This window comes from Leuresthes tenuis, unplaced genomic scaffold (assembly GCF_036924035.1).
Source record: "Leuresthes tenuis unplaced genomic scaffold, fLeuTen1.0.hap1 SCAF_4, whole genome shotgun sequence".
In the NCBI taxonomy this organism is placed as follows: Eukaryota; Metazoa; Chordata; class Actinopteri; order Atheriniformes; family Atherinopsidae; genus Leuresthes; species Leuresthes tenuis.
In genome coordinates, this window is record NW_027325358.1 from 8757234 (window position 1) to 8781108 (window position 23875).

At 42.0% G+C, this 23875-nt stretch overlaps 1 protein-coding gene across 1 annotated transcript in view; it reads left to right on the top strand.

Moving 5' to 3' along the window:
- The first annotated feature begins 653 nt into the window (after window positions 1–653).
- The window catches only part of rgs12b (regulator of G protein signaling 12b), a 46695-nt gene continuing 23473 nt past the window's right edge, over window positions 654–23875 (top strand). The window contains exons 1-5 of the mRNA XM_072384440.1: window positions 654–748; window positions 1823–3136; window positions 3410–3649; window positions 4597–5583; window positions 9281–9400. Of these exons, the coding sequence (XP_072240541.1) occupies window positions 2048–3136; window positions 3410–3649; window positions 4597–5583; window positions 9281–9400 (2436 nt within the window). The 5' untranslated portion in view covers window positions 654–748; window positions 1823–2047. The remainder of the gene's footprint in view (window positions 749–1822; window positions 3137–3409; window positions 3650–4596; window positions 5584–9280; window positions 9401–23875) is intronic.

The window sequence follows — 23875 nt, forward strand, 5'->3', positions numbered from 1 at the left end:
ATGAAAGTATACTCTTGTTTTACAGCACCCATTAGGATGGCTTGTTTGATTAAAAAGTATTAACAGGATTACCGGACAGCTGCCATATGGTCAAAGAAGCACTGAAATCACGATAGCACTTTAAATTAAGCAACTGTGCATGTTGTAAAGCTTAAAGTACTTTACAGCTTTACACTGTTATCTGTAAGATTTACACTGAAACTTACTCCTGTCCCAGAAGTAAGTTTTTTTTTTTGTTTTTTTTTCCCCTATACTTCATTATAGCTCAGTTAGGCCAAGCTTTTCATAGCCTTTAAGTTTAAATCAACACCTTTTCATTTAAAGCAAGGCTTTAAATGCTGACACAAATTCGGATATTTCCACAGCTCCATCCAAAATACATGAAGATAGATTTCAGAAAACTCATGAATATTTTTTGCTGAAATGCTACAGTTTGATTTTCACATTTTACAATAGTGCTGTTAAATTACTCAAATATATAATATGACATACACGAAGTTGGTGATCCTGAAGCACTTTTTCACAATATCTTGCTTTATTTAAAGTTATGAGCCCCCCTTTTGCACGCCCTCCTCAGTTGCCCACTCTAAACACACCTCCTCTCCCCCAGTCCTCCTCCTCTTAGGCTACTTCGCCAGATGGTGCAGTCTTTTCTTTTGTTTACCCATCGCCCCTGAGTTTACCTAACTAACCCTAGCGACAAAACTATGGACTCTACCCGAGCAGCATCACCGCTGGACACCGAGAAGTAAGTCATTTTTTAAAAATCTCCGGCTTAATAAACCCACCGGCCCGAACATCTTTATCGAAACATGAAAAGACCTGCATCCACCTCTTACTTGGCCATCCCAACTTTTTTTTTTTGCTCCACAATTCAGACGTATTTTAGCCAGCTGTTGCCGTTTCTTTCTGGCTGGTTTCTCACTGTGTGCTGGTTAAAACCCGAGGACTTTCTGCTCCCAATAAAACATCCTGCAGTTATAACAATCGGCTGATCTGGCGACTGTTGGCTCGCGTTTTGACACCTGTGTAACGGGCTACCGTTGGTACTTTTATTTGTGATTTCTCAAGCTAACTTCTGTCAATATATCAGCATAACCGTTGGCTATCTGATTGACAACCAGGAAAGCCAATGACGTTGTATAAAAATCTGTGTACACTGCTGTTGCCACGGTTACAGACCGACATTCCAAAGATGTGGAACTCGAGGGGCGGGACTAAAGCTCAAGCAAGGGTGGGTGCACGGTTGGACTGCAACTAATGGCAAGAAAAACTTTTTGAAACTACAGCAAACTATAAATAAAATACTTACGCTCCTCTGTGTGAAGCTACAGTCAAGTCGCTGTTAATTTCTCCCACCTGCGACCACTATTCAGCCAGTGCTAACCTCCCTAAGGCGCTCAGCTAAATAAGCTAACGCTACTACGTCAGCTAACATTTTATTAGTTGTAACTACAAATTCTGATTAAAAGTGAACTAATACAAGTGAAAGTCGTAGGTTATAGCAATAAAAAAAATAGACAGTTTGAGGTTAAAGACGCTGTTAAGCCATCATAATGCTCAGGTGTCACAGGTGCACTTACCTGCACGCCTGGCACGTCTGACTCCAATCTGCACAGGTGTGGCTGAGTCAGCCACCTCCCCTCATCTCCCTGCCTGATAACTGTACACAGCAGAGGCGTTACTCCACCACATGAAAAGAAAGGCAGCAAATTTAATGTGTGGAATAAGTAATTGATTAGAGCTCAAGCAGAGCAGATCACAGCTTGTAAAAGTAGAAATAAACTCATGACTGACTGGTCTTTGTTCTTGTGTTCCTCAGGTAATATGCCTGGGAGAGAGAGTGACACCAGGATGGGACCGCTAACAAGCTTGTGTGAAAACTGAGACCTGGTTCTCACCCATCTGCTGCATTTTGAACTGCTGCTCATCTTTTCGAAGCAGCCCGACAGCAGCGCTGTTAGACGGACTTTCAGCATGCCTTTTGTTCTTGCTTGAGCAGAAATCAGGCATTTAACATGAGACATTAAAAATTACCCATTTATCAATGGACAAAAGAAGGCTTCCTGGCACAATGTCCAGGCAAATGGATTCATCATCCAAGAGACGCCACTGTGCTGGAAGTGGACTGAACTTCCCTCAACCTCCCCCACCTTCGTCCACGCCCTCATCCCTCCAGCATGGTCGTATTCAGGCTGTGGAGGTGGCAAGAGGAAGAACAGGGTATGGTTTTACACTGTCAGGCCAAAGCCCTTGTGTCCTAAGCTGCATCCTGAAAGGAAGCCCCGCAGACTTTGTGGGGTTGCGTTCAGGAGACTACATCCTCTCTGTCAATGACATAAATGTCTCCAAGGCATCACACGAAGATGTGGTCAAACTGATTGGGCGTTGCTCTGGCGTTTTGAAACTTGTCATCGCTGAGGGAGAACGTCAAAGGCGCCACCACCAACGCTCCGCTGGTAGCCGTCACCACAGCAGCAACACACTGGCAGCATCTTACCTGGACTCTTGCTCCAGTGATGATGAGCTCGATGGTTTCTACGACAACAGTGTCAACAACAACAATAACGGCAGGTCAAACTGTGGAGCCCGTGGCGGTTGGTACAAACCCAAACTGGACTCAAAGCAGCTGGGCATCAACAGAGCAGAGAAGGTGGTGGCAGAGCTGCAGTCTGGAGGAATCTTCAACATGATCTTTGAGAACTCCAGCCACTCTTCCAGCAGCTCAGACAAGGAAAGGCCCGGGGTTAGCTCCACGTCAAAGCCACGTCCGCTGTCCGATCCAGATTTCCCCCCCTATCGCAACTCCTCTCGTTGCCAGAGCAACCCCAACCTCCTCTCTGAGGAGGAGATGGCTCAGGTTCTGAATGACGATTCAGTCTTCCTGGAGTCAGACTTTCGTCATCTCCACCTTCACCACCACGAAGAACAAGATGTGGATGTTGGAGAAGGAGGCGATTTTGGCTTAGAGCCCAGTGAAGGCATCCTCAACGTGGGGATGATAGTTGGCTATCTTGGCTCCATCGAGCTGGCCTCCACTGGGAACAACCTTGAGAGCGACAGCCTGCAAGCCATCAGAGGGAGCATGAGGCGTCTGAGGGCGGAGCAAAAGATCCATTCATTGGTCCTCATGAAGGTTCACCTGATTGTTTTTATTAGATTATAACTTTTTGATATCATGTTAACTGTTTATTTTTTTTTATCCAATAAAAAATTATTTATCTAGACAGTATATACATAATAACCTTTTAAAATGTGATCTTATTTGGCTTGAGACAGACCTATTAGCATTACCACTTAAAAATGGAGCAAGTTTAAAGTTGCTCTGTATCTGCTGTCATGCTGCTGTGATGGCCTCATTAGTTTCTCTTTGAGTAGGTGGTAACATGCGTTAACTATATCCTACCAGGTCATGCATGACAGTGTGCACCTGTGCAGTGACAGAGGTCAAGTCCTGGCCACCTACCCTGCAGAAAAACTAGCCTTCAGCGCCTGTTGTCCTGATGATCGGCGATTCTTCGGACTGGTCACGATGCAAGCCACGGACGACCACGATGATCGTCACTTTGGCAGCGGACGGGACGAAGATGCGGGTTTGAGGACTTCATGTCACGTGTTCATTGTGGATCCAGAACTATGTCACCACCAGGTAAAAACGAGGTGGTAACAAGATACAGTAGTGCGGGTTTACTAATGCCAGTTAAAATGAGTTAAAGCATCAACAGAAAACTTATATTATTCTAGTTGTGCGTGTATAGATAGATAGATAGATAGATAGAATTTTATTGCTCTCTCGAGAGGTTCCCGCTGGCAAATGAAGGCTCCAGCAGCAGTGCAGCATGATAAAAAAACACAATATCAACACTATAAAAAAAAAAAACACTACAAACAAGATATAAAGAAGACAGTGGAAGCGAACAGTAAATATACATTAGTAATGTATTTACTATTGCATAAATTGTTTTATTTAAGATGTTGTCCGATTGGTCAGCTAACTGTGACTGTGACACTATTTTTTTTATTATTATTTGTAAGCATTAGGAATTTCAAACAGAACAAATGTTGAATTAGTTCCCACAAAATAAATCCAGACAACCTTAAACTAATTTTTCAAGATGAAAAAACTGGACCCTTTGGCTTCTAAAAGCTACAACAAAAAAACCTTTCACTTTAACAAAGTGTCTAAAAAAAAAAGTATAAATAAATATAACCATATTATTGCAAAACACCAGATTTACTTAGAAAGGCAATAATAAAAAGCTGGAAATATTAAGTTCTGTTTATAGAGGAATAACTTTACCTTAAATTAAGTTGACACTGGCTATGACTTTTGCATCAGTCTTGGTATGATCTATGTTATTCATGATTATTGTGTCTTCATAGCACTATTTATTTTGACTGTTGCTGTTTTAAACTTGTATTATTTATCTTTCAGTTTTTACTCTCATTTCCTTTCTTGGATGCTTTGCACCACATAGATCATACTTTAGTCATATTTGTATATATCTCATGAAGTCAGTGAAGTCAAATTCTGATTCTCTGAATCATTTCCGAGATGTGAAGTCAGATGTCTGACTGTGACCGTTGTATCCGCAGGTCCATCTGGGGGTGGCCATGAGGTTTGGCTTTGAGTGTACCCCAGACCCAGACACGGGAGGCTGCCTGGAATTCCCCCTAAGTTCTCAGCCTCTCCTCCAGTTTGTTTCTGTCCTCTACCGGGACATGGGGGACAACATTGATGGGGTTCGGGCCCGCGCTTTCCACGATCCAGACAACGACGCACAACAAAACCACAGCACCAGCAGCAACAGCGACAGTGGGATAGGCAACTTTTTACCAGAGGAGAAGAGCAACAGAGTGCTTTTAGTTGACCTTGGAGGTCCTCCCAATCACAACCACATCTCTGGGCCACGCCACTGGGACAGCCCACCTTCATCCCAGCAGGCCTGGAGCCCCACCTTCGGAGCTGCAGCCTCCCATCCACCTCCTCCTCCTCCACCTCCTCCAATGCTGAGAAATGGCCACTACCGTCAGGATCCACACCTCGCTGACCTCCCTCACCCTCTCCCCTTGGCTCACCCTGATGTCTCTGGCAGGCCTTCACGAGGGGTCCACCCACACCACTACTCATCAGGAAAGCTGGGAGGAGCTGTCGGGGGAGGAGAAAGGAGAGGGGCAGGAGGAGCAGTAGGGCTGGAACCACAGCGGTGGCTACCAGTCCATGTGCTGAGAGACTGGCGACAGCAGCACCATCACAGCCACCTCCAGGGCCTGAGCAGCGACCAGGAGTCATACGCCGAATCCACTGACGGATGGTCATCAGCCAATTGCAGCACCCTGCCCCCACCCATGAATAAGATCCCTGCCGACCGCTATCGGGCCCCGCTGGCCCCTGGGGACCACATGCAGCCACCTGGTGGGAGCCAGCCTCCTCCTACACATGCCCACACCCACCGGCTGGCTCTGCAGAAAGACGAGTGGGCAAAGAAGCTGTTCGGCTCAGGAGACAGGGAGAAGACTGGAGCACGGAGAGGTGAAAGAGAGAAGAAGCCCGGAGGGAACTCAAAGGAGGGAGAGAAAAAGGTGGGCATTTCATGAAGTTGTTGTTAAAGTATTAGTACAATGCAAATTTGATCAGTTTTCATGCTAACTTATTCATTTTTATTCACATTTTCTAAGAAATGGTATTTTCTACTTTTCTATTAATAGTACATTCACTGATGTGCTATACTGTGCTGGTTTGTGGACTCAGAAAGTGTTAAAACTGACTGTGAGATGAGAAGCCTCAGCAGCAGGTAGCACCCCCCATCACACATCCCTGTTGTGGAAATTTACTACGACTAGTGTCTGTCCAGGTCTACAGTTTATTGAGACTATAAATCCATGTGTGCGCATCTCGCATTCTCAACCCTCTCTTTCTCAAGGCCTCGCATTTAACTGACTCGGCTCCTAAATTAAGTGTCTTCTCACTCGCATATAAAACTTTTCACTTGTTATTGCCAGTTATCATGAACCACATTCACCCCACCAAGCGGCCCAGCGTTACGCTGAATAACGTGAGCACCCCAGCTGGCTCACACTTCAGGCTTGGTAAAAGAAGATTGATACGTTATTTATCCTCACTGCTCCAGTATCAGATCATGTATTATGCACTAGCCAGACATCTGCCTTCATCAGAAAACCACCTGTTTCCCACCTTAGCGGGACACAGTGTCCCAGGTTCAGATAAGTTATTGTTATTCGAGTTAAACTATTTAAAGTGCATCTGGCTGCAATATATTTTCATTGAGTCACAGTATAGTAATCACTGACTGTTTATTGTTGTATGCAGACAAAGAAGGAGATAAATGTCGAGTCTGACTGAATTCTATTTCCATCAATTTGCCTTAATTTTGGGTCAGGTCCACTGAGATCTGTCCACATGTTTACATGTTTGTGGGAGACGGCTGCTTTATCTCTGTCTGCTGAGGATAGTTTCCTTGATTCCGAGGGAAGCTGGTGCTTCTTCTTGTAAAGCTCTTGGTGAACGGGGTCCCAGGACCCTGCATGGGACAATCAGAGGAAGTGTTTACAATGTCACAGCAAGGCAGAGACTGACGGTGGCAGGAAGGTGGAAGTTAACCTTTCTGAACAATGTTCTCCAACTGGACGCACAGTTTTGGATGCCGTTGCTATCATGGTGAGCCATGATTTCTTGATTCTGCTGCCACAGACATGCAATAGTTATGAATTTAGCTGCTTAATACTTTAGAATTATGTAGATTTATTTGCTGACTTGTTACTTTTTGTGTTCGGTGTGTCAAGCCATTGTCCTTAATTGCTTGCATTGTTTGACACATGGTGGCACTGTTTCACTTTTTCTGTAAACGTCCTGCACCTTCATGACTGTCCATGTGAGACATTATCAGCTAATTTAGAAAGAAAATAGATTCAATTTAGAACGTGACAGATGAATTTGAAGTAAATAAGTGGATGGCAGAAATGATAAGGAATCCTCAGTTTATTTTGATTATATGTGACACAGAGACACGCTGCTGAACCTTGATGAATGTGATTGTTTTGATGGACAAGTGTGGCTCGGGAGGTAAAACAGGCTCACCGCTGCTTGGTGGTTTAACCTTTGCTTCTCCTACCCACATGTTGAAGTGTTAATGTGCATTAAACTGTGAGTGTGTAAATGGATGAATAAGAGGCCAAGGCCTATCAAAATGTGGTCTATTCTCCATTTAACACGTTTATTCTTTATCAAGCCTATGCCTGTCCCACTGTGTTTGTACACGAAAAAAGTGTTTTCTGTGTTTATGTCTGGTTATTGACAGCTGTGCTGTCCTAAACAGGAAGGATGTTTTTTTTTTTTAAATGTAACATTGATAGCGTGTGTGTTTGTGTGCGTGAAGGAAAGAGGGACAAGATCAGCCGCACAGATAAGAGCTGTGCGTTTTCTGCTTCAATTTAGCCTTTCAAAGATTTTCTCTGACAAAGCTCCTGTTCAGCTACACCCAAAACAACCCCAGTGCCAACCCTTCGTCATTTCCTTTTTAACCCAAATCTTAGTTTCTCTTTAAAAATAACTGTTTTGTCCTTTTGCCTTTACAAGCAAGGCTAGTTTTAAACATGAGTGTTTGTGTCCACGCATTTAATCGAGTGTTCAAATCTTCATTATATGACGTGCACACTGAAGCGCACACAAACACAGACGCAGGGTTGACTCTGTATCCAGGCAACACCTCTGCCATTGCCTGATGAAATGCAGAGACTGGCTCCTAATCAAGCAGTCAGATTCAACTCGTTTTCGGCATCTGAAGCCTGTCAGCATCATTTAATTGCTTATCACTACCCATCAGCTGGGGTGCACTGATGTAAGCCTTCTCCAAAAGTATAAGGAGATTAGCCAGATGCTGTTTGTCGGAGGTGAAAGAGATGACAGAATATTTCTGTGTTCTGAAACAGCAACAGTTGTTAGATGGCTTATTGTGAGCTTGTGAGCACAACACCACCCTAATTGTCCTCTCTTTGGTTTACAGCACTACTCAATGTGGTTACATCATTCTCAAATGGCTTTGGATAATAAATCCTGATGTTCCCCTGACTAATTTTCCCATGTGCTTTTTGTAGGCCGCAGTTTATGGCATCATGTCATGACTGTGTTGTTTGAACTTAATTCCTATTAGTTGGTTTCCACTGCACCAGTTCTACAAACATGAGCCAGTGTTGAATACACAGGAATGAAACTCCCTAAACAACAAAATACAAACTACTGCAAAATCTCAGCATGCTGCTCATTCTTGTACAGCCTTATCATCCCCTGTTTTTGTGTGTCAGAGCGTGCCTCTGTGTTATGTTTGTGGTCGTGGAGCTGACTGAAGTACTTAGCTGGCACCGCAGGCAAAAACACAGGACTGTACATGCCTCTGTGTATCGTGTGGAATTTAACATTTAAGTGAAAAAAAAAGGACGCTTTCTAAAAGCACACGCATGTGTTAAAAAAGGAAATCTCACGTCAGAGCTGCACAAATCACACGCCTTTCATGTTGTTCTGAACATGTTGTGTTTTTACTTATTTCCCATTTCAATATCACATTTTTTTTACCAATTAATTTTTTGTCCGATTAAACCTGCAGTCTCACAAGCACCGTAGCATTATTATAAATAGATGCATGATATATAGGAGTCTGCAGCTTTAATAGCAATATGCTTGGTTTAGATACTTTGGATTTGTACAGTGCAAATAAACAGTAAGATTGTTAATCTTTGAGAAGTTTTTATGCAGACTCATGACTCTACATCTACTTCTTGTACAGCTACTTTATAAAGAGGTGAATTCAGCTAAAGTAGCAGCTGCGTAAACACTAGTAAATAAATGAATTACCTGATAATAACATGAACTGCTGCTATGATTAGTGAAATATTTATCTTTGCAGTTTTTATTTTTAACTGTGTATGCTTTAGGTTGTTGTGATTGCTAGATTTAGGGGAATGATGCATCCTGATATTTGACAATGATATATAACCACATTTGTTTCTTTGTAAATTAACATGAATGAACAAGAACTGTGGGTCCACACAACTGAATACTTTGTTGTCAACTGAGTGAACTCAGTTTCTCATCGTTTGAGTCAAAAAGCCTTGTTTTCTGTTTATTGAGACTGAGTATTTACTTAGCTTCACATGAAAAGAACATAAAATGATGGACGAAGTGTTCATATCCTTGCGCTTTCCCACGCAGACTGATTGGTAACATAGCATTTGAACTGAACTCATTGTCTCTTTTTGCCCTCAGGGTGGTCGGTTCCGCGGTTTGACGATGGGATTTCCTCCTCTCCCCCAGCGCTCCTCAGCCAGACGTTCTTTTGGACGCTCCAAGCGCCTCAGCATGGCCCGCTCCCTGGACGACTTGGAGGTAAGGAACATACTGTGTGTTGAGTTTCATTGTTATTCTCAGGCTTTCTCTGACCACTGTGTTATTGTCACATTTGAGCCACAAGCACAGCATCTGTCTCTAATAATAGCAGCTCATGCACAGCATACATCCTCATATGACACGTCATGCTCACCTCTCACATCACCATGGCAACGTACACACAGTCCTGGACAGTGGCATCTTCCACATGGGTTTGGATTAATTTGTATTACTCCACACCTTGAACAGCAGGGAATTACTTGACATTGAAGTTGGCAGTAGTTCATAAATTAGACGCACCTGGATAGTTTCCATTTACCAGGTGCAGTATGGGTACATATTTATAGGAATTATCCTTTTGCTCTCTGAAGCGTGCATGTTACCAGGCATGCATGATACCAGATCATTTCTGCAAGAAATTATCTGCTATCCAGTCATTTGAGAGCCATGAGTTTTGCCTTAACAATATGCCTATTTAGTTGTACTTTAGTTGTACTCTGGGGTGACTATTCTAGTTCTCAGATGGGAAGATACAGTATGTTGCTGGTACATGTATTTATTCTAACTATGGGAATTAGACACACTACTTTTGGTTTCCAGTATTGATTTTTTTTGTGAGCTGCTGTTCACTCTTAATGTGTGTGATTAACGAATAGAAAAGTAGTTACGTACGTATGTGATACTGCGAGCTGTTGTCTGCATGTGTGTTTCATGTTTGAGACCAAAGGAGAGTCCTTCTGTCTCAAGCACAATCCATAACAGTAGTTTTGGTTCTGAGATAGAGATCAGAGGAAAGCTAAATGTTTCCGCTGTTTAGCAGTGACTGGGGCACCCTGGGAGCAGATAAGCAGGTCCCACTCTCTTACTTCTGTAGTGATCATTTTTCCTATACATTTTTTGCATTCTTTCTGTATTTGACAGCAAGAGGAGCAACAGAAAGCATCGGGGTTACAGATAAAGGGCTTAAAGCAGTTTATAAGTAAAGTTAAAATGGGTTTGTTTAATTTTAATAAGAGGAATCTTAAATGTGAATTGATTACATTTCTCAAAGTCAAAATTAGTAACTGCCACAGATTAGCTTTCCTATCCACAAATTCAGTTGCTGTTTGGCTTTAATAAAAACTGTACTTATTTTCTTTTTGATATTGGTAAGATGATACCCTGAAGCCCTCTCAGTCGTGGGATACTGAGCATTAGTGGTTCTGTCATTCTGTTAAAGTCATTCAGACACTGATCGTGTTTACATTACTGTTACCCAAGACTACCCTCACACAGTATTTTCTGTTTGTTGAAGAACTATGAAGCATAAAACTGTAAACTCGGATAAGTGAAAGGTGTCCTGGGGTAATGCTTCTTCAGGATAAAATTGTTATCAATAAGCCCTTGATGAAAATTTCTGGTGAGTTCTTTACAAACAAACAAACAAAAGTGTAACTTACTTAGAATTCCGTACAACATTAAACTACAAAACTGAGATACTGTACTTTACTGTACTTTCTTCTAATCTACTGTTTTTCAAAGGAAAGTATTGCACTCCTTTATCTGACAGCTTTAGTTAGTTTTTACTTTTAGAAATTAGATTTTGACTAAATTTAATGAGCTTGTGTAAGATTTAATCTCATGTAGAATCAGAACTTTTGTTTTTCTTTGTTATAAACTGTCTCTAATTGTTGTTATTCGAACAAAGTCATTAAATGACTGATTAATGATTAAATTCTTTTAAGCACTGCCACATTTTTCAAATGTTTTTAGTTACAGGTATAGATGGCAATAACTGAGATTTTTTGTCATGTCAGAGCATGTGTTATTAACCACGCAGCCAAACATGAACGATTAAAACAGCTGCCAAGTAAATAAGATTTGGTCTCAGTCTGAAGAAAATTAGCTGTGTTTTCTGCTCTGAGATGCTAGGATGCTTATTGAGACATTGGCAGATCTCAGATCAGCTTAAATGAACCTCTAACTGGACAAAAAGATTGGAGTTTTACCCAAACCAAAGTCCTTGGATGTGAAATCACAGACTCACACTGCAGGTATTGGCTAATTTACCAACGTTTTTAAACTGTGCAACTCTTACACACACATTTAGTGCATGTACTCCCCACGACACAGCCGTGGTCTTTGGATGAAGTGAGGATGCAAGCAGTCCCAGCTGTCTCTGTTGAACTGATATAAAACTATCAGGTGGAAAAGGAGACCTGTATTGGTGGTGGTCCTCATCTCCATCACCGTGGTTCTGCATAAAATAAGCCTGCTGATAGGTGCGTAGCCCTCAATGTTGCAGTGTTGGTTCTTTGCAAAATGAATCCACGGATGTTTACTCTTGAACAATCCTCTGAAAACTGTTAAAATGTTTAACTTCAACATCCACAAAGTTTGAATCGGATTCTCTGAGCTGGTTGCATCCCCTCCAACACCTGCTTTTTCACATATGAGCTTTGCTCTGCACAACATTAGTCCAATTCTTTGTCATATTTCTATTAATCTGCAGTTTAAGTTGACAGCTTACATTGTTTTGCAAATTCTGGCGTCCAGAGAAGATATATTTCCATGATGAAGGCAGTTAATTTTCAGATGTGAAGCCAGATGGCATGGTTGGCTAACTCGAGGCTAATGCACTGTAGAAAACCTATTTATAAAATTAGACCTAGAGTTTACTTTTGCTTGCCTTAAATATTTGCTCATTGCATCAAGGAGTTGGGGTTTTGAGAGTCGCCTTAAAATCCTGAACAGAAAAACGATAAAAAGCTGTTTTAGAATTCTAACTCAGCAATGTGTTGCAGTGTGCATTTCATGTTTTTCATTTAAACTCCCTGAATTAGATAAAAATGAGTCACAGTCTGAGTGTAAGCAGCATAGAATTTCTGCACAGTTGAGTTCTCCACCATTGTGTGAGTTTCACAGGGGTTGGTGTCCCATTGCCAGAGCATCCCATGGCAGGGTTTCTGTCTTCTTTTTTCCCCTCTTAACTCCTCCCACCGCCTCTATTCTACCATTTTCTTCCGGTCGTTAGGCCTTTTTCTCTTGCTGCACATGCAGTAATGTGCACAAACAGAGGATGCTTTGTGTCGTGACATGGGGGGAGGAGAGAGGGATGTGTGTGTGTGTTTGTGTGGTGATGGTGGTGGGGGGGTAATTGGGTTCTAAGTGTTAGCCTGCACTTCTAATGAGCTCTGATGAGCAACAAGCTGACATTCACCTCATTAGTGAGGCTTTGACACAAAAGCACATAGAGCATATAGACACACATACACGCAGGACAGATACACACATGCAATAAACATGCACGCTTCTACACATTTTGCTGCCTTCAGCTCTCAGCCATCTTGTTAGCTGCGCTATTTAAGCTTCTCCTGCAGTTTTTCAGATGTCATGCTGTAGTTGAAATGTGTGCTCCCTCGAGCATGTGTGTACATAGAGCTGTATGTATACGTCAGCCCGAGCTTTAGGCTCGCAGCTTATCTTGTGATGGTCGTGATTGTAAAGTTTAACCATTACACACTCGCAAAACACAACTCGGCACTCTCAACCAACTAGACAATATCTTATGACAGCAGTAAGGGGAAGGAAGTCGGGCGTACATCTGCGCCTCCTCCAGCTGTGTGTCTGGATCACTGGCTGTATTTCAGTTTGATCAACTTTCTGTCCATTATCATAGCCCAGTGCTGCACATGCATTCACAGAATGGGACACAGATGAATGATACACACAGATCTTTGTTTGTAAGTATAATTTTTTTTAAACTGAAGAGCTGTTTTAGAGACCTTCAGCAAGTAAATATGTACCTTTGCTTGCAGCTAACTAAATTAACGTCACTGATGCACATATAAACTGCTCTAATGTGGTGCTTTAAGGTTGCTATCAGACTTGTGTTGAATTGGTCCCTCGTGTGCGGGTTATCTACAAAAGTAAGACTGGCAAATAGTCACAAGCAATCATGCAGAGGTCAAATGCTCAGATATATAACCAAACAATTCACACAGTAGTCTGATTGTAAGGCTGTTTGCTGCTTTTTCCACAACAAGCTGCAATGTAGTGATGGGTTGAAGATGATGAAATTTCCCTTCCAGTGTAGCTCAAGTGTTGAGCTTACAGACAAACCCGACAACATTTCTGTGGCACAAAACAAAGTTTTAGGCTTATTTAATGTGAAAGGCAGTCAGCTTTGGAGGTGTGGCGTGTTTCTCCAGTGGAGGTGTTTTAACTCGGGCGTCTTATTCTCTGTAAAATTGCAAAAGGTTTTAAGGCATATTGTCAGGAATGTTACTCTCTTGTGCTGATAAGAATACGCTGTTTGAAATTCTGTGAATATTGACTTATGTTTAATTTAATCTTCAACTTCAAATGATAACTTGTTTGTTTTTTAGCAGCCACCTGTTACGCACACCGCTGGACGGGGGCTGTAAAGTCTTTAATAGTACGTAGTTTATCATTGCAAAGATGGACAACACGAGAACAATCAGCAGTTTGTTGGATTGTACGATGATTATATTGAGTATTTCTTTGTGTTTGGGAGTCGCTCTGCTCTGTGAACAAAACAAGGAAACTGAGTACGGTCTCTTGGCCTTTATGAAATTGTGTTTTAAATTTTCAACCCCTTTATTACCGTTTAATGTTTTTCTGAGCAGCAGTTCATAGTTTAATTTAAAGAAATACTTGACAGAGTAATTGCTAAATACTGAAATATACAGTTTTGATATGATCTCTGTACTATAACAGTCAGTTATCCTGAAAAAAAGGTACCTTACCTCAAACAAAGAGAAGTAAAGACTGAGTATGTCATGGTAGTAGCGGCAGAAAGCAATCTTTTGACTTAAATGATGTTTTTTGCTTACACATCAGTCCTGTTTTTTTTTAACAAGCTTGTCTAAAATTTGATCCTTCATTTTTTTTCTTTAATTAGCATTTTGGACTGTCATGGTCACTGAATTATTTTAGACACAGGTACTTACAGCCTCATTTAAAACATAATAAAACAAATGTGACCCGTGTGTGTGTGTGCATGCTTGTTTTTGCACTTCTGTGTCTGTCTGACATTTCCAGAAGCTAATTGACTTACAGCCCAAATGTTGGCCTCTCAGTGAAAAAAGCTGCCTGTTTCCAGGGAATTGCTCCAACGTTCAACTGGACAGGACAACGGACATCATGGCTCTAAACCCAAAACATGTGCCCGACACTTTCCTCTGTGTGCTGAAGTCACATCACTTTAAAGCAATGTTTTTAACATTTTCAGGGGACACGTATGTCTCTGCTGCTCTTACAACGGATCTTTTTTTATGTCTAACATCGGTGACGCAGGGTTGGAGGTTTCCCTCGCAGCAAACAACGTTTAAAACACTGAAGAGGAATTAATTGTTGTCCAGAGCTCCCACTTAAGGTGTCATTGTTGTGTGAAAATAAAACCAGATTCCATTGTGTTCCTGTCGGTTGCCACTGAATGCCTGTTGTCTGAAGGTTATTTATCAGTGCTCTGTGCCTTGAATGGTGCTATCTTCACCCCTGGGCCAAGTTGAGGACAGGCAGGAGGGGTGTACATGTAGGAGAGGGTGTCAGGGTGAGTACCTCCACACTGTGTCAAGGCATGTTGAGGAATGCAGCTGATTCTCTAAAACCAAACCATTGCTATAAAAAGTCTTAACTGTCAGCTTGATGAGTCCTTCACCGTCTTTCAGAAGAAATCGATGTTTCTCCCTGGTTTGCTTATTTAGCTGCCCCCGTGATAATGAATGTCAGTTTATTCTCCAGGCATGCGTTGGGGCATACTAATCAGATGACAGAAGGGCACTGAGGGTAACACATTCAACTCAGTGCTAATTCTATGTTTGGCTGTGTTCCTTAATGGCAAGGGGTCTCCCTCCGCAACCATGCCTACGCGTTCGTCTCGAGAGTGGGTACGTGTGCGTCTCTCAGCCCACGGCAGTGTGGGTGGAATAGAAATTACACCAGTGTGGGTGCAACAGCGTAGACAAGGGAGGGGGAGAGCTGGGAGGCAGGGCAAGGGAGACGATAGAGAGGGAAGAAGAGGAGGAGGGGGATGAGAGAGAGAACTAGAGGGACGGGGAATCTAGCGACAGCGACATTCTGTAGCGGTTTGGACATGAAAGCCAGCAAGCTTTGTCAGTTGGTCTCTCCACACTCACACATACACACAAACACACACATTCAACAGCTGATGACAATGTGCGCTGAGGGGAGCTCTCTCATGCAGTGCTGAGGATTACTTGTCTTCATGGAGCAGCAAACTTTGAGTGTGAATTCTGAAACGACCGCTGATCCAGTGAGTAAACCAGCTGCGTGCGTTTGTCGGGGGCATTTTTTTTATGCATGTGTTGTATGTATGCGTGCGTGTTTGATGCAGCCTATATCTTATCTCTGATGACTCTCGCCTCTGTAGATGGAGCGTCCAGGCTGTTACACAAGCTTAATCATTTCAGACCAGAGCACTTCCTGCGGGTTAATTTTGAAAACACAAACGGATGCAGTTTGGATTTTAAACTTTATGAATTTCTAGTGGTGATGCTTAACATGTACGAAAAGATGGACCAAAACTCCTGAAAACTGTAAACTCCTCTCTTTTTCTACTGCTGAGGTGCTATTTAAGGTGCTCTTTGTTCATGCCACTCATTCAGTACATGTTCATTTTGATTAAAATTGAATGAATGCACTGAAACTTTAGTTGTGAGGCCTGCCACTGAAATGACAGATCAGGTGACTCGTTCAAGCCAATCATTATGCTTTCTGGGCTCTTTTGATTGAAAGGGACACCTGTTGATTCATTGTTTCAGTCCATTTGATGAGTTCATCTGTAAAGCTAATTTGTTTTGGAACAAATATGATGTTTCAATGTAGAACACTGAGGAATCATCTATTATACTAAATCCATAGATGTTTAAGGTGCTAATAAGTGCATTTACGCTGTAGGTCCATGTCTGTATATGAATGTTTGTGCGTGTCTGGTCATGTGAAGTTTTGAGCGAGGAGTGTTGACATTGTGGTGTAAAGCAGCACAGGACATTATTTCACTAAACACACTTGTGAGAAAAGAGCAGCCTGTCAGCCCTTTCCCCCAACACACACACACACACACACACAGTGGCATAAAAAACTCATTCATATCCTAAAAATGTGAATAAGAACTAATTCAGATGGCTAAAGATAAGAACCAGCGCACACATTTCTTCCCCTGTATGTGTGCGTCTGTTTGTGTATTCTCACACTGAGAAGATGCGTGTGCGTTGTTCCTCGTGATTTCCCCCGGGAGCAGAGTGTGTTAGGGAAGGAAAATCAGATGATGAGACAGGATCAACACTGCTCCTGTACATGAAACACCTCATGAGGCCAGAAGTCACATTAGACATGGCTGCATTTTCAAATAAACACAAGTGCTTCTTTTTCTTATGAATGCCAGATAGTACAATTTACCGCATTAGCACAATCCAAATACATCATGTGACAAGTCAGTTGCTGAACTGTTTTCCTTGATTTGAATTGTCTTAAAATATGGCCAAAATGACAGAAAACGCTTCAGTTTTGAGGCAAATATTCTAAATGTCTCTCACCCCTTTGTGACGATGCATCTGCCACTTAGCCAGCAACCTCTGTGCCTTACAGTTTAGAGAAGCAGCATCATGTGACTCGTGTTTATTTGAATACCAAATATAAAGATATGCTACAGAATTTAAAGTTCACTATGCAGATACTGTACTTTTTTGTTAAACTAATTTATGCCAAAACACTTCCAAGTGGTGCTCTGACAGGGGACATCCTCATTAGATGGGCCACTTCAGAATCTACTAGTGGAAACAGCTGTGAGAGCAGTAAGCATTGAAAAGCTCCCAGAAGATGCTGCATCCTCGTTCCATATACACCACACAGATGTTTTTGGGTTTAATGAATAATTGATGCTAATTTACATCAGTCTTTCTTTCAGCAGAGCTGTATTTAATGCGATGTTCAGATGGCCAGCCCAAATGTGTTTTTGGCTTATCTTGCATATCCACCGATTTTAGAAACTCTACTTTTTGAATATCTAAAGTACATTTAGATGTGATTCAGATCGGCTGATGTGCTCCCGATGATGAATGAGGAAAGCATAGATGGAAGAGTTCCCATTTTGAAAGAGTTGTCTAACAATCATAAGAGCATGAATAAGGCCAACTTGATTTCCATCTTCAGCATCTTCAGTGCCGGAGAGAATGAAAGAACCGAAGAAACCTTTTGGGTGAGAGGTGAAATGTCTTAAAGATCCAAGAAGTCGTCAAGTTGCCCTTATTCAAGCTAATGATTACCCTGACCTGGCTGTCTGAGAATCTTCATCAACACGTTGCCTAACAGTGTAACACCAAACTGAGCTTCATTGTTCTTTCTACATTTATACTGACAGCAGTTTCCAAACACAGTATTTGCAGTGGGTCTCAAACATATTTGGGATTTGTTGAAGTGGCTTGTTGGATTCTGCAACACCAGACAGACACATGCACTAAAGTTACAGTTATTATAAACACTGAGATTTTAAGAGCCCATAAGTATTTGCCTCACTTGTTTTTTCCAACATGTTGGTGGAGCATGGAAGAGTCTGTGGCCTGAACGGAAAACCACAGGTTTGCATTTTTTGGATGGTGGATTGATCTAATGCAGATTGAAGACAATAATAATAAATGCTCACCTGCTTTTTCTTTTTTTGGATATAAGGTTGTATTTTTGTTTTTAGCAAAACAAGTATTCAATCATCTGTCCATTTTCTAAGCTCGCTTAATCCAATTCAGGGTCACGGGGGGGCCTAACCCCATCCATGCACACTTACACTCACTCCTACAGTCAATTCAGAATCACCAATTATCCTAACATGCCTGTTTTTGATCGGTGGGACCCGGAGGAAAACAAAGGCCAGGAAGTCAGGCTCTGGTGCTAACCACCACACCACTGTGCAGCCCGTAAAGCAATTAATTAGCGATGATTGTGTTTGGTTGTGACACACCTTAAAGTACAGGTGACAAAAGATGAATGAAAAATGATGAAGAACATTTAATATTAATCACAACCAATGAGATCTGTCAGAAAAATAATTGGTTGTGTTTTTAGTAGATATTATGTGAGCTAAAATGCACACAAAGTGCAATTCTTCTTTAGAAAACTCATTATTATAGAGCTAAGTAATCACTGACGGATCAGTGGTGCAGAATAGCAGCTCTCCTGAAACATTAAAACTCCATCAGCTGTTCTCCTGCTTTACTCCATCCAGTGTCTCACCTAAATGACAACAGCAGAGGGCAATGTTCAGTTTCACTGTGTGTCGGGCAGAGAAATGAGAGACCGGCCACCCTCCCATAAATGCCGCATTTTCTTATGGTTGTCACTTAACTGGTTAAAGGAAAATCACCTGCTGATTTCTCTCCTGTTGCTGTAAATGTTGCCATGTTCTCTCATTTAAGACATTTGCCCTGCATGAATTATAGGTTTGACATTTTCTCAATATTCTGTTCATCACGATCATGTTTTGAGGTTTTTTGTTTCTGTGTAATGAAATGAAGGACATTTCACTCTTTCAACACAGCTCTGTACTTAAAAAAAAAACAACAAAAAAAACCAAAACATTTTTGACAACAACTAACTACGGTACAAATTTGGGATGTTAACACATGTCAAACTGGGACAAAAAGCTGTTGTAAGATCAAATTTATTTTTTTTGGCTCAATATTTGACGGATGTTAAAGTATGTTTAATTTAAAGCAGTGTTGCAGTCATTTACATCAGATACCAAAAAATTTACATTACGGCATTATTAATTTTTCATCTCAGTACACTGTGTAAGAGTGTGTGTTGATTAGATGTTGATTTGACTTAGAAAAGATTATGATTTGATATACAGACACGCGTAACAGGAAGCCCAGCTTGGCTAGATGACCTGAGTTAAGCAGAGGAATTCCTTTATGTTCTCTTTTCTTCTCTCTGCTCATCAGGATGTGGTATTAGCCAACTTAAACTTAGTCATATCCCTCTTATCCCGTGCAACGCCGTGCCTCACCTCTTCTCCTCTGTTCACAGACGTCTTGTGTCACGCATATTTCTTCATGGCCTGTCAGAGAGGACCTGTAATGGCATACATACTCAGATCTAAACAGTGTTTTTTAAAAAATTTTTATTGCTTTTGATTGTATAAGTATAAGTAATCAGGTTCCACTGGACGGCCTCTTTAACACGAGGAGCTCTGCTAATTAGTGGATTGGCAGCGCCTTCAGCTTCAGTGTGTGTATATATGTGTGTGTGTATGGTGGTAATGGGGGCTGAGTGCTGGAGCCATCCCTGATGTTGCTATGATACTGGGACGTGGAAGGTTAACATTAACTTTAGCAACAATATGGCGCAGCATTTGGAGCACTCTGGCCTCAAACAGTGCTGAAAAGAAGGCAGAGAAAATGCCTCATTTTGTGCCAATAGTCTTTAAAGGGACTTATTTTATTTATTCATTTACCTTTTTAGAAAATGGACCCAGTATGATGCGGTTCCACATCATACTGGGTCCATCTTCCCTTTTCCCTACCTGTTTGATCCTGTAAACGGTGGCAGAAGAGCTGGAGTCTATCTCCGTTGTTATTGTGCTAAAGGCAGGCTACATCCTGGACAGGTTATCAGGCTAACTTGGAGACAAGCAGCCATTCTCACCCTCCCACCTACAGTCAATTTAGAATGACCACAAGATCATGCAAACTGCACACAGAAAGGCCCCAGCAGACACTTCACACCAGAAACCTTCATACTCCATCAGAGCTCTTATTTTATGTGCTTATTTTAGTCCAGTTAAGACAGTAAAGATCAGTGAAAGCACTAATAATCAGGTAGTTAGAGGTATAAAATAAGGCTGTAAACATTTTCTTGCACTTTTACAGTGCATAGTTACAGTCTCATGGTGACATTACTCATGTTTCAGTTAGTCTGATGTATTATATTTGTAACTGATGCTACACAAACGTACAAATGCTTCTAGCACAGAGGATTGCTTTAAGCCAGCAACAAGTCGCTGGACTCAAACCGGGGTCAACAGCCACTGTCATTTAATGTAAGCGTAGCCTTTCAAGACATGGTGAGGAAGTAAAAGAGAAGGTGTTTTTATTTTTTTGCCAAAACAGGAAATTAGGTGTAGACTTGAAGCCATAAGTGGCCTTTGTGTGAGTGTGCTGAAGTGTGCTGCTGTGTCCTGTGAAGTGCCTTTGTTTGCTCCTGTTGACCTTTTAACAAACCTGAATTCATTTCCATTAATCTCCCCTCTTGTCGCTTCATCTCGGTGCTTTTCACAGACGGCACAAGGAAGACGTTTCATTTCCTCATTACATGACCAAAAAAGTGTGCAACACATAGCTGAACATGACTGTACCTCAACCCATCCGACTGTGAACAGGGAGGAATAGGAGAAGGGTGGAGAGGTAAGGGCTGTGCTGCAGCATGATTGGCAGACTGACCTTTGTTCCCTCCCCTTCGTAACTGCTGCCCGATGGGGGCGTGTCACTATGGAAACGGAGCTGTGTATGAGTGTGTTGGTGTGTGTGCCTGCGTGAGAATGGAACTTCCTCGTCAGTCTGTCGGCTCAGTATGTGGAAGAGAGTGTGGAACAACGAGAGCTATAGAGTGTAGTAAGAGAGAAATGGTAAATCACCGGTAAGATAAACTTTAGCTGTTAGGTCAAGCTAATCCTGAGGGGGGGAGGGAGGGGAGGGGGTGGGGGTGTTTATGTGTGACAGATGCACTGAGGCATGGCTCCATCCATGTCAACTGTCTGCATGAATTTCCTCCTTTAGATAGCTCCTGAAGAAGGACTGCGTCAGCGCACATGTGAGTGTTTGTGTAGTTCAGATATGTAGATTCAGCAGTCAGTGGGTTTCCTCCTCTTTGAGAGGAGAGCAGGATGAGCTTGAGGAAGAGACTATCCTTCAAGCGGGTCTGGAACTTCAATACAGTGAGTAACACGCATACATGTAAAGGCTTAACATGTGGTGTTTATGGAGAAAATAGTCAACTTGTCATCCTTTTTACTTTGGAAGGAAAGAAACTTACTTGCTGTTGGATGCAAATATTTAAAAATTCTGTGATTTCTAAGCAAAAGTTTTTAATAGAAAGAAAATAAAGGAAATCAAACTTTATTGTTACTTATATTGTTCACAATAAAAACTCTGCCGCCTCTGGGTCTATCCCAGCTTTGGTTTGTCTTTTTTAGAGAGGGCAAAATCTAAAATAAAGGATGAAACTTAGAGAGAAAAGAGAAGTGAGAATGTAACTGGTTGCATGCCAGTGTTGTTCTGCTCACTATCAGTAACAAAGGCAGGAAAGATGGACCGAAGCTGAGACTATTACCTGCAGCACAGAGAGAAAAGGGGGATTCCATTGCCTCAGCAGAGCTTAGGAGAGGGAAAACAAAGGGATGTGAGATGAACAGAAACAAAATAATAAGTGTGGGGCTTTAGGTCGACATACGGGCAGCAGGTAGTGGAAGGCTGTGTGAAGGTAAAGTGAGACAGAAGAGGGAAAGACGAGCAAGATTTTTAGTGGGCTCCGGGCTGTTTTCTCTTCCTCTCAAAGCCAGATGTGTTTTCAACCAGAGCAGGAGATGTAGAGAAAGAGAAGTCAGAAGTGCAGAAACTGAGACTAATGGAAGGAAAGAAAGAAAGAGCTTATTTTCCTTGGATCTCTGACTCAGATGATTTGTACAGTTCACCTTAAATGCTCTTGTGTGTGTGTGTGTGTGTGTGTGTGTTAAAGGAAGTGAGAAAGACTGCTTTAAGACAACGGAAAGGTGAGCTGAGTCAGTCCTCTTTATTCTTTAGACATTCGCTTAATTTAGCATGTCATCCAGCAGCTGTGAGATTACAGGTGTTTAGACAGAGGTAGTCGATCAGATGCGTTTGTGTCTCGGTCTTGTTTGGAAACTCTGCTTCGGTCACAGTGCTGTGTTTCTGGCAACAAGCCAAGTAAAACAGTCATTTATCACTCGCTCAACCTCTGTGTCACATCTGCTGTGTGGATCTATTGTGGGCAACAAAACATTATCTGAATTCCTCCCCATCAATGAGGGTGAATATTGATTCCTGAGTGCCATGCAGGGATTTTCAGGATCCATCCCAACTTCCACAGAAAGTCAGTCTGCCAATCGAGCTGTGTTTGTTTTAGAATTCATGTGCTCTGTTATGTTTATGAAAACCTTTCGTTCCCCAGAAAGTCATTAAATCTTTCATATGTGTAGACTCCTCTTATCTAAAGCAACCGCACTCATGCTTACACATGATCGTTAGGGTCTAATTGGGCATGGTTTGCCCTCGAAGTGAAGCTATGCTAAAGCTAAGCAGTTTGCCACAGTTGCCAGGCCTGGCAGGATGACTCTGGTCGTCTCAATGGCAGCCACTATTCGCCTCATATTCAAAAGTAAACACGCAGACACACTCACATTGAGGCTGTTGGTCCAACAGCTTCCTCCTCTGCTGGAAGCGTGCATGTTTGAACGTGTGCAGCCGGAAATCTGTGTTGTGATTTCTAAGTCACCTTTTAAGGACAGTGTGCATGCCATTTGTTCTGTTAAAGGTGTGGTCTGCCCCTAGCGATGCCCGTGTTTACAGGAGCAAGAGCAGACTTACGAGACATGTTAATGTTCCTCCATATTTCAGTCATCTCTCACTCGTATACTTCATATGAGGAGATTCTCATTCCTTACCAAAGGTGGCAGTTAAGTAAAGTGATGAAGCCAGGAATAGGTTCCTGTGGTACAAACAGTGTTGTCTTTGTGAGTGCGAGTGCATAAGTTATCCCTCAGAGTTTCTCCCAATGATAGACATTTTTGTTCTCCTCTAACTGTAAGTGCCCGCTCTGTATCTCATCCCATGAAACAGACCGTCTTTTTCCATCATCCACCTAAACGCACGTACATAAAACCGTGCCTGTTCCGGAAACCTGAGATTGTTTAGGGAGACTTTTATGACGTTTAAGTATTAATATTATGATAACAGTCAGATTAACGGTTGTAAATTGTACTCTGTGTTTAGTCATATTTTACCCCGACGTACAGGCTTTAAAACTGATGACGCAAACTGCCCCTACACTCACTAGTCACAGCTAATAAAGCATTGGGACCTGTGCGCACAGTGACCAACCACTCCCTGCACACACACACACACACACACACACAAATCTAACATATAAAAAACAAGCGTGTGGCTACAAGGTGCCACTTTATGCGTGTGGAGCTGAAAACAAGAGCATACAAGGAAACTAATAACAAGTTCTAACCTGGAGACAGAAAACTTGTGTTTAACTGTTACTGATCAACAAAGTCAAACAGCAGCGCAACGTTTGTTTCTATGTAGCCGAGCTGCATCTTGTGTGTGTGTGAGAGAGAGACAGATTTCTCTGTCGTTCAGCAGATGCTGATGAACCACAAGTTGGAACAATATCAAAAGACTGGAAATGAAAAGAAAATGACCGGATGTTTGATTC